At 37.7% G+C, this 15,593-nt stretch overlaps 1 protein-coding gene across 25 annotated transcripts in view; it reads right to left on the bottom strand.

The window, feature by feature from the left end:
* Pde4dip (phosphodiesterase 4D interacting protein) overlaps positions 1–15,593 on the bottom strand; it is a 204,053-nt gene that overhangs the window by 74,165 nt on the left and 114,295 nt on the right. For 4 of the 25 annotated variants that reach the window (XM_047551229.1, XM_047551291.1, XM_047551275.1 and 1 more), the window contains exon 1: positions 6,663–8,265. The exons of 10 other annotated variants lie outside the window; for them this stretch is intronic. In XM_047551229.1, the coding sequence (XP_047407185.1) occupies positions 6,663–7,787 (1,125 nt within the window). In that variant the 5' untranslated portion in view covers positions 7,788–8,265. Of the gene's footprint in view, positions 1–6,662; positions 8,320–15,593 lie in introns of those variants that run through there. 11 more of the 25 variants (XR_007108494.1, XM_047551238.1, XM_047551258.1 and 8 more) reach the window with 7 other exon arrangements.

Raw genomic sequence — 15,593 nt, 5'->3', positions numbered from 1 at the left:
ATATATATATATATATATATATATATGTATATGCCTAATTAAGGTCAGGTATACAGCACATGCCTAATCTAGAGTGGTGAGGGAAGTATGATTTATGAGGATATCAATTCTCTATAACAATTCAGGAGGAAAAAAACACTTACATATGGGACAACTGATTGAACTAAGATGAACTAATGAAATTGTACCTAATAATCATCATGAGCTCAAGATGTTAAAATAAAATTTAAGGATTCACTGTGGCATTAAATAACATTTCCCCACATATACCCCTATTACTCCTATTAGGTATATAAATCCACAAGGAAAAGAGGCAAGTGCTATTCATTTGTTTTCTTTTCTTTGCACTTGATTATCACTTTCCAGGCAGTGAAGCTTACCTTATATCCCTTACTGTAAGCAACTGCTTAGAAATATGAAGATCTTTTCTATTCCTCCAGTACTATTTATCTTTTTTTCTAACTTAAGTACTATAATCTGCACCATACCCTGACTAATGTATAGTTCTAACTAAACAGTCTACTAAGTCTACTGAGGAGGTAGTCCTATCAAAAATACAGAGAAATGCATTCATTTCAGTGGGAAACGTAGGAAAGGCTCTTGGAACAGACAAAATTTTACCCTGGACAGAGACTGGGGTTGTAGCTCAGTGGCAGAGTGCTCACTTAGCATGTGTGAAGCTCTAGGTTCCATTCCCACACCAAAAAAAAAAAAAGTCCTGGATCTAAGGAGGGGTAGAATCTTCACAGGGCATCTCAGAGTAACCAAAATAGGAAAGTGAGGGAAGTGTGGAGCTAATGGATACAAATTGTGACTTCCATTATCTTTACAGTGCTCATGTAATTTATCATTCACGTCAAACTACTTTTAAGAATAGAAAGGGTGGATTATATCAGCACAACAGGTATAACCTGGGCCTATCCTGAGAAAACTTGGATATTTTGTTATCCTACTTAAAAGTCCATAGCTATTTCTGAACAGCTAGTAAAGTACCTCAAACCCCCTCTACTACATTATTTGGGAAGTCAAAAATCTCAAAATTCTAAAAGACAAGAAAACCAATAAGATATCAAGAAATATTTCAAATTATAAATAGATGATGAGAAATAAAAATAATCACAAAAGGTTTTGACAAGTTGGTGGGGCATCTCACAAAAGAATCTAAACTTCTGACATCATTCTCTAGAAGCTAGACCTCAATGCTTATTTACACAAAAATGAGAAATTGACCTACAGACTTTTCTTATGCCTACCAAGTATCAGTTACCAGTAAAACGTCCATTAATTTAATGTATTCCCTCTCACAACATGTACATGTTGAGTACCATATGGTAGGCACTGGTCCTGGAGATAAAGTACTATAGGACAAAGTCACTATCTCAATCAAACATATTTTGCAGGGCTGGAGTAGCATAATAAACAAATACACAGAATATCAGCTAGTGACAAGCTCTTTGCAGTAAAATCAGAAAGCATGATAGACAGTTGGTGGCTAAGTTACTCTATTGATCAGAGGAAGGTATTTAATGAAGCAGCACTTAAATAGAAACCTAAATGAAAAAGAGCCTGTTCTACAATATCAACAGAAGATCAATCCAAGCAGATGAAAGAGCCAGTGAAATAGGAGCCTAAGAAAAAGAAAGGCCTATGTGGCTAAAGGTTACTTTCCAAGAGAAACATAACATGAGCTAGGTATGTAATTTTTAACTTCCTAGTAACTTTATGAATAAGTGAACTTAATTTTGATATTTAATCAAATACAGTCAAAATATTACTATAAACATGTAATCAATATGAAATTGAGATGCTTTACATGATTTTATTAAGTATTTGAAGTTGGAAGTATATTTTACACTACAGCACATCTCAATCAGACTAGCTAAGTTTCAAGGGCTCAGTAGCTACTCAAGGCCAGTGGCTAGCTTACTGGACAGTGCAGGGCTGGAGTATAATGGGCAAAGGGCAGAATAACACAATTAACTGAAAAAGCAGGCAGGGGCCAAGTCATACATAGCTCTTGAACAGCACAGCTGATGAAGCTGGATTTCATTCCAACTAAAACGAAAATGCAATAGTGTTTTTAACAGAAAGTAATCATATTTAAGTTTTTAAAAGACTACTCTAGCTGCTCTGTGGTGATGGACTGTTGGGGAGCATCAGCGGAAGTAGAGAGAAGAGCTAGGAGACTTACTGTACTACAGCAAGTGAAACGCAATAGAGGCTGGATCATAGGAGCCCTAATTGGGGTGGAGTGGAGTGAAGGGTAAATGAATGGGTTTGGACAGTTGTGAAAGTACAGTTAACAGGACATGCTGGCAGATGGATGGTGGGGAGGGAGAAAAAGAAAAGTAGGATATGACTCCTAGAAAAATTGAGATATTTGGTTTTGTAGGTATAATAGGGAGCTTTCCCCTGAAACAATGTGAATTATGTGACACCATGGGAGAGGTAGCTATTTTGATACTTATAATTCTAACTGATAAATCTTATTTATTTAATGACTCAATATTCATTATAACTTGGCTTTTCATTTCTTCAGTGTGAAATAACCTTCTAATAACATCTACTATAAGATATTTTTGAAATTGGAACTATAACAAGCAGAATTAATAAAATAGCCTCAAGATAAAATAGCAAGAAAGGTAGTCATATTTGTTCACTTTAAGTCAAAGAATCTTAGAGCTGTGAGGGAAACAAATTAATCAGCTGATCCAATTCCATTTTATATACAAGGAATGGCAACTGTATACAGAAGGTTTAGTAAAGTTCCAGGTTACTCAGAAAATCAACAACAGGATCTAATTAAATTCAAAGTGCCTCAAGTCGGTAATATAGTTTTCATTTCAACGAATCTATTGCTTACCCAATGCCAGTAATACAGTTTTCATTTCAACAAATCTATTGCTTACCCAATGCCAGGAATATTTAATGAAACAAAAAAATTTTGTTTATTAAATGAAAAAAATAACAAAACAAATAAAAACAGGTCTTTCTCCTAATTCCAAGTTCAGTGTTCCAATCCTTCAGTGGCTCTCTTAGAAATAAGACCATATATGTATGTGTACACACACACACACACACACACACACACACACACACACACGAACAGCAACTGTAAAGCCAAAGAATGTCAGAGGATAGTACATAATGAATCTGGATCTAATTTGAACCCATGTCGGCATGAATTCTCACAGGAAAACTATAATTCCATAAACATAATGTAGTGACTTAAAGCTTAAAGATATTTCTTTTTGTTTATAATAACTTATTCTTTTATATCTCAGAAAAATGTCCTTTCAGATAACAGTCTGGCAAAAGAGCACTTGGTAAGTGCCACTGAGTAAAGAACTCAATGAATTCTTGTGAAGTACCAAGTGCATAAACCCATCACTCCAAAGACTATAAAGTCTGAGGTCAGAAATCCTTAAATTGTCAGAATTAGTGCTATTCCCAAACTCTCAATGACTAAGAGCATGTCATAATGATAATTCAATTTTAAATTAGGTCAATTTTGACTCAGAATTAGTATCAATCATTTCCAGCATCAGAAAAAAAGAGGATTGCTTTCAAGCCTCATGTTGCATAATCCAAGACCATTAGGCCAAAAGACATTTTTTTTTAAGTCTTTTGGGTTAACAGTATTTTTCTTGGCACTTTCTAGTCCTCAAAATAGTGTATCATAGATGTCAAACTAATTTACTATCTTATCATTAATAACAGGAAATAAGAACCATCAACTAGCATAAAATTAAAGGTCTAATCTTTAACAAGTATCTAATGTCTACACTTTCCAAAGGGCCTGATCTACTTAATAAAGCTAAGCTGAGATAATTTATCATAGTCACAAAGGAGCAGATTTTGGCATTATAAGGTTTGAAGCAAAGATCTGCTCTTTAAATTTATATAGAAGGGAAATTATACACAGGCTAGGATCCTCTGAACTGATGTTTTTTAAGGAACCACACCCTTCCTATCATAGCTCTTCTACTTTCGGGATAGACAACAAAGGAGAAAATTACCAGCTAGAATAAGGCTTAAAGCCTTTCTTTAGGTATCTGAAGAACCTCAGGTCTTCAGGCACAAATTCCATAGAAGGCAAAGAAATTATTTTGCAAAATATCAGAAAAATCAGTAAGCAGGAGAAACATGCTGTTGTTGTGTTTCTTTAATACAGAAAAAGAAGAAAGGAAAAGGAGAGAAAGAAAAAAAAAATCAGGAGAATCCAATGTTGATTATTACCTCCACTGGGTAAGTGGAGGATTAAACAAAGGAATCAAAAGGACCTAACAGAATAATCTTGCTCTTTAAAATAACAGGTTTTTCCTACTTGTAGTAGGATTAAACTAAAGGAAAATGTTTTGCTTCACGATTTTTTTCTTCCTACAAACTAAAACGAGACTTATCAGTCTTTCTGTTCTTTTCATATTTGTTCATAGAAAATAGGCAAAAACCAGTCTGCCTTTGTCCCACCTAGCACTAGTTTTGCCCTAAGCACAAGAGCCCATAAGGAGCTTAGAAGTCTTATCAGGCTTAAACGTTAGATAAAATGTCCAGAATAAATACACATTTACTTACAAACATTTTGAGTCCCATTTATTTTCCTCTACATTCCTAATTATTAGAGAAGATAACAGTATTTAAACGCCAAGCTTCTTGAAGCTGAATGTTAGTTTCTTCCTCCCGAATGTTTTATTATTCTACAAACAGTAAAGAATATAAGCAAGGTGACTAAAGAAAGGTCATATCCTACTATTTTAAAGTTCTAAAGTCCCGTTAGTGAAGTAAAGGCACCTGATCTAAGCATACAGTTTTCTTCACAGGATCCCTACAGAATTTTCCTGAGATACTTAGGTTATAGAAAGAGGGCTCTTGATTTAAAATAAGTACTTACTTGAGTTGATGTACTTCAGGCAACATGGGTTAATGTATAGAATTAAAAGGTCTTGGCTAAAAATGACCAGGAAGCTTTGGCTCTGCATGAGCTAAGTTATTTAAAACATTAACTTTCCAACTTTAAATTGAGAGACTGCTGAGATGTTCTTTAAAATCCTTCCCAGTCCAGGCACTAAAAAAATAGTGTTTTTAATTAAATATGAAGAAAAATTTTCCTCTTGCTTTGCTCTTAATTTTCTGGGTTTTTACCTTTCTATAGTATTGGCCATATTAGACAGAGGAAAGTGACTTATTTCCTATCCACCAAGCCTAGTCTACTTTTAGATCCAAATATGAGAATACCAAGTTTAATTTGTAACATCTACATCTATTCACAGAAATAGCGTTAAGCCCAACCAAATTTAGCCACGAAGCTCCACTGAAAGAAAAAGAAAGCAAAAGAAAATAAGTACACAAACATTAGGCCTACAGTACTTAACATTTTATACAAATGAAAACATTTCTTTTTACTGAACACTTCCATGTTTTATCTGATAATTTGTGTAAATTTGAAAATTTTACTCCTATTTCCTGCTTGAGTTATTATCGTAATACAGGCTTGATATACAACAGAACTATCTTTCAAAAATTCCATGTGACAATAAACAGTTTCATGTAATCAACCCCAAAATTTCTGGAATTGTTATGTAGTAGTTCCAGGTTTCCTGGAAATGCCTTTTAGATTGTCCACTTTTGCCTTAGTACCACTAAAGAATTTGAATCAAATGGCACATGCCAGAATGTTTCACAAAGTTAACAGTAAATCTAGCATTTACTGTTGCTATAGAAACAAAATACCATCTGTCAGGTCCCTGTATATAGCTGGATTTTAAAGTGTGGTACGAAATCAACTTGGGCAAACATGAATAGTTCAAAGATCAACTGCCATTCTCTAGTCATTAAGAAAGTCAAAAGAGTATAATGGGGGGCTGGGGTTGTGGCTCAGGAGTAGAGCACTTGCCTAGCATGTGTGAGACGCTGTGTTCGATTCTCAGCATCACATATAAGTAAATGAATAAAATAAACGCTAATTAACATCTAATAAAAGTTTTTTTAAAAAAAGTATAATGGGTAACTCCTTTAATACCAAATATCATCTAGTAGAGGTCCATAGAAAAGTCATCTGTGCAGTTTTTGCACATTGAGACACTGACAATATTTGAATTCCCAAGCCTCTTCTATGAACAAGTCATGATTAATCCTCAAATGATCCATCAATTATAATAAGCACTGCCCAAATGTTACAACACTTTACTAATGGATTAATGTTTCCCCCAAACCTTTACCCTCTGCTCTAATTATTTTGAGGTGTCTTGAGGATATCAGGCTTAATGCTCCAGGGAGCACTAACTAAAGTTCTCCCTTATAGAATGCCAATGGAAGAAAACATTTATGAATCGATAAACAAAAAGAAAAGGAGGAAAAGTTCTAGTGATAGAAATGTCATTGTCTTCTTTTTGTAGGATAAAAATGAATTGGGAATCTTTTTCTTTTTGCCTCAAAAGATAAGCAATTTTGATACTGGGAAGATCAACAAGTAATGTTATAAAGAGAACTGTGAAAAGCAAATTATCTCAGTGTAAATCACATTCACTAAATGGGACGTAAACAAAAATTGTATCCAAAATGGGCTCAATGATTAATTTTCCTCAAGTCTAGATTATCATTAGTCTCCACCAACTAGAAAGAAATTCTGTAAAGCCTGACACTTTTGTAGCCATTTTGTATACCTGGATGCGGAGTGGCAAATACTCTTCACAGAGATCATCCCACAGCTCCTGCCAGTCTGAAAACTCCAAGGGATAACTCACAGGTGTCTTGTATACGGGTTTCAAAGACCTGTTAAGGAAACTGGAACTAACTCCATCTGTCATGATAGGGCCAGGCTTGGTTCCAGGTGGGCTGGATTTCACTGGAATAGGAAGCTTGCTCCCTCGGGGACTCTGGATGGGCTTATAATCAAGACTTTTAATTATGCTAAGAGCTAGCTCCAGTTTGTGATTACACATATGCCGTGGAGCCTGTTCATCTGAACAACAGTCACACTTTACAAGTTCCTTTGCACTTCTCTCAGTTTCCTCATCCTTCTGTTGTGGAGGACTAGCCTGGACACTGGCATCCAAAGATTCTACAGAGGAACCTGGTGTTCCTTCCTCCATGCTTTCTCCATCCCGGGACACCTTTGTGCTTCCTAAATCCGGTTGCCCAACCTCTGACAACGCAGGTTCTTCCGTGCAAATGCTGGTAGACCACCTACTGGAGGGACCACAAGAAATACTTCTGGCCACTTTTCGAGGCACCTTACAAATAGCTTCATAGTCAGAATCAGCAACCCGCAAAGCTGCACAACCACGGCATCTCCTGGGTCGGTTTCCAGGGCCTTCCGACGCATGACAACTGTGTGATTCCTGAATCTGATCTTCATTTTCTATCCAGCACTCAAACCCTGAATAGGCAAAGTCTTCCTGGAGCAAGGCAGAGTATCTCATATCGGGCAAACCGGAAATGTCAACCGTCCCACTCCCCGCCTTGGTCTCCGCGCCAGAGTCATCGTTATTCTTCCGATACATACTGGCAATGCAGAACTTTAGGCGATCCTTTTCCAGTAGCAGCTTCTGCAAGCGCTCAATAGAAAGGGCTTCGATCCGGGCAATAACAGTGTCGAATCTATAGATTCGATCAAGCATGAAAGCACATTTGCTGCAAGCAAACTCGGCTTTGCCATCGCGAGTGACATCCTTGCCTAGGACGTGCGAAAGCAGAACCTGGAGGTTGAGCTTGGACGCAGTGTGGAAGATCCAGCGCCGCTGGTTTCCACACAGCTCCCGGGCACAGATCCTGCAAACCTCCTTCATCTTCGCTCCTAGCGGGTGCCGAGCTTTTCCTGCGGAGGTTGCTGAGTGACCGCTCACTCTCTCCGGGTTGCGCTCCGTCTTTGGCCTCGGAGGTGTCCTGCTGGCATGGTACAGTCCCGTGGGGTCCCCACCCCGCAGGGGGCACCTCAGCACCGCGCGCCGCTCTGGGTACCACAGTGGTCGGCCCCGCCCCTCCGGCAGTGGGGCGGGAGTGGAAACGCCTCAGGGGGATGCTGACTGACAGCAGCGCGGGTCCCGGTCCGACCTCGCCAAGTCTCTCACAGCTGTCTCTCCTGCCAGCCGCCGCGTCCTCTACGTCCTCCCGGGTTAGCAGGCAGGGCTCTGGGACTCTAGCAGCCGACGAGGGCTGACGCAAAGCCAGGCCGATTGAGCATCAGATTTCAAGATGGCGCCGGCGGCCTGGCTCCTGCGGTTCGGCGAGGTTCCTCTGGGGGTTGTAGTCCGGTCGGAAGGCTCGCTACTCTGCGCATGCGGACTAAGGAGGGCGTCCCCCGCCCCAAATCTGGTCACCGCTGCTGGCGGCCTAACGCTGGCTTGGCTTTCGGTGGGTGCGGAGTGTAGAACGGGACGCTGAGCACTGCATGAACACTTTCATCTGCCAAGGTCTCACTAAAAAGGTGCTCCGATCCACTTAAGGATCTTCCCTCCTTTGCAGGATGCCTCGAGGCTGCTCGAGGGGAGGAGAAGGCCGAATCCCCTCCCCCTCTGTCCACGGGCTCTGCCACGTACTCTGGCTGGAGCAGCCTGGCAGCGCCACTAGGTACCGCTGCGCGCCGACTCCTTCCGCCTCCTCTCCCTACCGAGTCTACTGCCTGAGTCTGAAGGCCCCGGGCTGCGGAGGCGAATGAGGAAGGGCGGATAACCTGAGGGGGCAGGTTCGACCCTTCCACCGACTATTGGGCGTTTCCAGGAAAGATGAGCCTTTCTCCCTTCTGTGCTGGGGGGTGGGGAGGGGATAGAGTTAGCAACTCGCAGTGGTTTGTCCTGTATTGTAGGGGGTAAGAAATACAAAGAGGGTAGGAAGCAGTCACTTTAGAAAGATTTCAGTAACTACCATGTGAATTCATCTGGTTAACCAATTCTTAAGATAATAGATGAGAAAATGGACATTTTCAAGAATGTAGCCACCCAGATTATCGTCACCAAATTCTCTCCGGCTCAGGTAGAGGACATTTCTTTCGATAGACATTAGCACAAGGGACTGAGCTTCTTTGAGCAGGAGTTAAGAGTGTCCCGGAGTCCTGCTGAATTAGGGCTAGGAATTTCACTGACTTCACTTAGTATTTAACAATGTACAATTCTTAAATTCCTTAATTAACAATATCCGATTCTAAGTCTCCCTACCCTTGGGTATAGAATTTGGAATGCACACAAAGACAGGGAAACCGGAGCCGGGACTCAATAGAATGCAGGTTATCACCAAACATATAATAATAATAATTACCTTTCTGGATTGAGAGTCATGCAAATAACAGGAGAAAGAGTAACCCCAGCAATCACCCCTAGTCTCCCAGAGCAGGACATTTTCCATTTATAGTAATGCTAAATTTCACAAACTTGACCTTCGGAGATAAAGCCAGGAATAGTCCAAGCATTTCTGAACTTTATCCCCAGGACAAAGCCCATACTTCTAAGCCTGGAGACATCCAAATGCTATTGTTGAGAACTCATAATAAGCCCCAAACTTCTTAATTAGGATTAAATGGAATGATTTGGAGAAAATGCTTTAACAGTGTTTGGCTCATTAAATAATAGCCAGTGTTGTTGTTTTAATATAATAATGGGAATATTTTAAAGTAATTTAAAAACATAGGGTTCTGCACGCATAAGATTAAATTATTCTAATCACAGAATCTCTTATAGCTCTATAAGGGACAGTCCTTAGAGCTTTGGGTTTAGTAGGCCATTTACTTTGCATATGTTGGGAAATTATTGTATCATGAGGTCTCTGCATCAGTGCATTATTACATTGATAAATTAGCTGATAGTATTTTTGAGATGGTGGATTCTATAGGAGGTGGGGCCTAGTTGGAAGAAGCCAGTCACTAGGGGTGTACCCTAGAAAGATATTTTTTGTCCCCAGTGACCCCCTCCTCACTCTTTCTGTTTCCTGGCTGCCATGAGGTCAGCAGCTTTCCTTCACCTTCAGGCCCAGAGCAATAAAGCCAGCTAACCACAAACAAAAACCATGAGCCCAAATAAATCTTTCCTCTAAGTTGTCTTTCTCAGCTGTTTTGTCCAAAGGATGGAAAGTGAACACAATGCATATTCTCACCTCAAAACCAAAACTGTAATATAGTTCAGAGTAAAGATCTACCTGCATTTTTGCCTGCCTCTAGATATGTGAGCTTTAAAGTCATAAGAAATAAAGCAATGATCTTTGGAATTTATACTGATTGATAGAAAGGCAAGGAGTTTCTGGACTCACCCTGAATGATGGACAGATTGCTTGCCAGGACATGCCCCTTCTACACCCAGACTTACTTGTCCCAAAAAGCAACAAGAGCTCAAAAATCCAAAAATTGCAAATTAATACATTAATCAAGATCTCTAATGAAACAAAGTGCCCTTTGGGAGCAAACCCTAAATAATACGCTGTATTATTTTCTGTTCCTTAAAAGGACTTTGCATCTGAATGATAGTCTCAAACTCTAATGACAAAATGTAGATAACTTGGTTTAAAAGTACAAGTCCGTACATATAGTGAAAAGACAATATACTACTGAAGGGTATATTTGCTATAAGTAAAAAATATACTGAGTAAACTACATATATAGGCTTCCAACAGGCATATTAATATTTCTACTCAACAATCAGAAAATTTGAAGGTAGTACTTTATTTACACCTAAAGAAAACACTTAAAAACTGTTATCTTAAGGTAGATATAAAGTCATTGGTGTGTAGATAACAAAATTTGAAAATAAAAATTTTAAAAATAAAATTTAGAAGAAAAATTATAATAAAATCAGCACTTCGTGGACATTATCAATATGATTGTACTCAATATTTTGTGATTAGTTAACATTGGGGAAGCAAGCAAAATTGGAGGATAGAAGTTAAACAACATTTTCTTTTGATTGTATATAATGTATCATTTGCATTTGGAGCAGTAGTTATTCAGGTATTATGCTTTCTTTTAAATTTACAAAAAGATTCTAAGTTACAATTCTAAGGATGATGCCAATTTAACACAGTATTAGGATCAAAGTGTTAAAACTTGAACCTAAAATGAGAATTTTTGTAATATGTATGATGTATGTATATATGAACAACTTATATAACAAAGGTTCGAAGTTAGTGATTATGCATAGAGAGTGGAAGTGTGATTTTTTTTACATTTCTCATTCATATTCTGTAATTTTTCACAATAAATAAATTTGTTACTAAGAAAAAGTTAGAATAACACATTTGGTATATTCATACAATGCAATACTAACCAGCAGTTATAAAGAATGAACTCTCTGATTCATGCAACATGAATGAATGTCAAAAACATGGTAAGTGAAATAAGACATATACAAATGAGTACATCTGGTATGATTCCATTTATTCAAAGTTTAAAAACAGGAAAAACACACCTAAGGTGATGGAAGTCACAAAATGGTTTGGGGTGAGAGGATAAGAAATAAACTGATTGCAGAGGGCTACAAAGGAATTTTCTGGGGTGAGGAGGATTTTCTTCATCTTGTTTTGGGGTTTTTTGTTTTGTTTTGTTTTACCTTTATTTTGTTTATTTATTTTTATGTGGTGTTGAGGATCAAACCCAGTGCCTCACACATGCTGGGCAAGCACTCCACCACTGAGTTACAACCCCAGTCCCTTCATCTTGTTTTTGATGATGGTTATGTGGGTATGTGTAGATTTTACATATTTTGGTATATTTCAGTTAAAAGGATTAAAAAGTAAATAAATTTAAAATATGAATCGTCCAAATATTTTTAATCTGAGGAATTTCTTTAGAAGAATGTAACCTCCACTTCAGTAAAAGAATCAATCTGAGGCTGAGGATATAGCTCAGTTGGTAGAGTGCTTGTCTCACATGTACAAGTGTTCAATCCCCAGCACCACCAAAAACCAAAAACAACAACAAAAAAGAATAAGTCTAAATACTGGAAAGATAACATATAGCCCAGAAGAAAATCTGTAAGAGGCTCAACTACAAAGTAAAAACTCAGTACTTTTTACTCATATGCACAGATAGTTCATATGCACATGAGCTTTGAAAAAATACTGTTTTATACATATGTGCACACCATGTGTATACGGTCAAAAGCAAGGAATGGTGGGACTGAGGGCTTTTGTGATGATTTAATATAGGATGATTATTTCTAAAACTTTTTGAAGACATATAGTAAAGGAAAGTTTTACTGAGTACAGATTTCATATCATGAATTAAGTTACTGATTTTCCAGCAGCTAGGTCTCAAACTGTATTAATAAATATATTCACAAGCACTTACTAGCTCTGTGAACTAGGTGAAGTCATTTATATCGGGTCTTTAATTTCCTAATCTACAATACAAATATGTTGATTTTAAACAGCAGTTTTTAAACTTTGGCATACATTAGAATTAGCTGGAGGGTTTATTAAAACACAGACTGCTAGAACCTACTTCTAGAGCCTCTGATTCAGTAAGTAAATCTGAGGGGGGACCCAAGTATTTGCATTCTTGACAAATTCCCAGATCTTGCTGATGCTGCAGTCTGGGAATCACATTTTGAAAACCATTGACCTAGAACTATGCTAAACTGTGTTCAGAAAAATCTCAGAAGATCAGATGTGCTGAAGACAAATGGGAAAAAAATTAAATGAAAAACTTCACAAGATCTTTGTTGAATTTAGAGAACTGTATGCCCATCTGAAACAAGATTCTGAAGTATTACTGTGCCATGGTCTTTTTATACCATCTCTTTTGGCCTCTGGATTTTTGGGGTCTAAGAAGTATCTCTTAAGACCATAGTCACTTCTGTACTCACTGTGTGGCAACAGAATTAGAGTGTTTCCAAGACCTGATTCTGGGCTAGGAGGGAGTTTCCAAGAGAACCAGAGGTGGAAAATTCCAATTTCCCAAACCAGTTGTATTAGATTTCACTGCCCTAGTTGTGACATTGTAAATAACTCTTATAATTACCAACATTACCCCCCCCCAAAAAAAAAGTGATTCTAGCATAAAAGAATTACCAACAATTACCACCCCCCAAAAAAAGTGATTCTAGCATAAAAGCTGAGGCAAATAAGGGAAATCTAAGAATGTCAAAGTAAAAGCCAGTTAGGCTCTGTGGTGACATACAAGATTTCCTATGCTAGCAGAAAATCTTTAAGAAGTTATTTACAGCCATACTTTGCATCAATTAATAGAGCATTTGGAAGTACATTTTAAAACCAAGAGATTTCCAATATATCTACAGTAATAAGCAATAAGATTGCAGCAATAAGGTTTTCTGCAAAATTCATCTTAAAATAATATTAGAGTTTTTCAATTATTAAATACCCATAACTTAAATTTTAAAGTATGTGTTAAATTGTCAACTTGCTCTTTTGTCTTGAGCAAGTTTCAAATTAATTGAAAAGGTGCATGTTGTAATTAGTGTGATTGGTAAACTAAACAGTTTGATTTAAAGTCAGTGAGAGTGAAAAAAAAAAGTGGAGATTAGGATGATCTGATATAGTTGAAGGGCAGAAGAGGCACTTAAAATGGGTGTTTGGATGAAGAAGATAAAAGATAGGACATCCAGCACCAGCGCCCCCCGCCCCCCAAAAAAAGCATCATCGAAAGACTTGGAACCTGGGGCAAACAGAATTTTTTAGTGTTCAGGTTCATTCCTACATACATCTAATCTATAATTGTTAATTCAAAGAACATGTATCAAGGGCCAACTATAAGCCAGATATTACAGTATCAAGAGCCTTGGTAACTGGAATTTGATTACAGTATTTTAACAAAGGCAAAAGATTTTGTATTTAATGTCATAGACTGGAGCAGAGAATGGTATGACGAAAACTCTATATTAGGAAGACTAACCAGGCAATAGGTGAGTCTCCTGAAGTTTCAGGGAGATGTTTTATGATAGTTACAGGAAGATGTGCTAAAAAGCCATTGCAGTTATTCATATGTGGGGTGTTATGGTTTAGATATGAGGTGTCCCTCAAAAGCTCATGTGTGAGACAATGCACCAGAGTTTAGAGGTGAAATGATTAGATTATGAGAGCCTTAACCTAATCAGTGCATTAATCCATTTGAATGGTTTAACTGTAGATAGGTAGGTAGGGTGTGGCTGGAGGAAATAGGTTCCAAGGGGCATGCCTTTGGGGTTATATTTTGTCCCTGGTAAATGGAGTTCTTTGTCTGCTTCCTTGTTGCCAGGTTCTGAGCTGTTTTCCTCAGCTGTACCCTTCTGCCTTGATGTTCTGCCTTACCTTGGGCCCAAAGCAATGGAGTTGGTTGTCTATGAACTGAGACTTCTGAAACTGTGAGTCTCAAACTTTTCCTCCTCCACATTGTTCTTGTCAGGCCTTTTGGTCACAGTATAGAACAGCTGACTAATGAATGTTTTCTCTGATATCTGGAAACTAATCCCAAAAAAGGAAGGGAATTAAAAAGAAGAAAGATCGGTGGAGTAGACAAAGGGGAATGAAGGGAAGGAAAGAAGGATGGGATAGAGAAAGATAGTGGAATGAATCTGACCTGACATTTCTTTGTACATATATGAATATACCACAGTGAATCTCACCATCATGGATATCCACAAGCACTGATTTAAAAAAAAAAAAAAAAAAAAGACAAGTAAAGAGCAGAAAGACCAGTAGAAAAGAAGGAAGGGAACAGGGAGGGGAAGGAAGGGAAGGGTAAGGGAAGTACTGGGAACTGAATTAGAACAAATTATATTCCATGCTTCTAGGATTAGGTCAAAATGAATTCTATTGTCATGTATAACCAAAAAGAACCGATAAAAAAAAAAAAAGTTGACTAAAACATGATGTAATGAGATCAGATGTAGAAATGGAAAGAAAGTACTAAATATAAGAACCTTCTTGAAGGAATGAACAGCACTTGATGATATGTGTGTGTATATATATACACACACTCAGGATGAAAAGGAGGATTAAAGATGAAAACTAAGGTTTGGGGTCTAGAAGACTGGTAGAAGAATGACATGCACTAACCCATTTGCAAATAGATACTGAAATTTTTTTATTTGGGTACATGCTAAGTGAGAAAATGAAAGCGAAAACTATTTGCAGTTCTCTCAAAGTCTGAGCACAAGTAAGAAAAGGAGAGTTTCAGAAATGAGAGAAATTTTGAACATTTTCAAAGACCAAAGAGAAATTTGCAGGATAAATGAGGTCAGGCATAACATTTCCTGATATGACTATGTGCTACCTGGGTAGATCTGTAAATCTTGGAAACTTCAGAGTTGTTATCTTTAACTCACAGAATCCATCCCTATCAAACCAAAAACTAGGTTCTTAATCCTTTTTCTGAACTTCTCTAGCATGTGTCTTGCTTTCCATTTTCATTGCACTTTCCACTTCAAGTTCTTACAACCTCACATCAGTACCATAATCATGCAGCCTTAGAAGCTACACCTCTAATCATTCTCATATTATTTTTAGAACATTTGCAGTAAAATTGCATTATTATCTACTACCTTATATAATGAAGTCTAAAACCCTTAGCCTAGTAATTGGTCTGTTTTCTGTTATTATAATAAAAGACCTGAGGTTAGCTACCTTTATAAGATAAAGAGGCTTATTTGGCTCAGTTTTGGAGGCTGAAAAGTCAA

Source organism: Sciurus carolinensis, chromosome 1 (genome assembly GCF_902686445.1).
Source record: "Sciurus carolinensis chromosome 1, mSciCar1.2, whole genome shotgun sequence".
Classification (NCBI taxonomy): Eukaryota; Metazoa; Chordata; class Mammalia; order Rodentia; family Sciuridae; genus Sciurus; species Sciurus carolinensis.
Note: the sequence above shows the minus strand (reverse complement) of the source record. Positions and strands in the feature narration are given on the sequence as shown.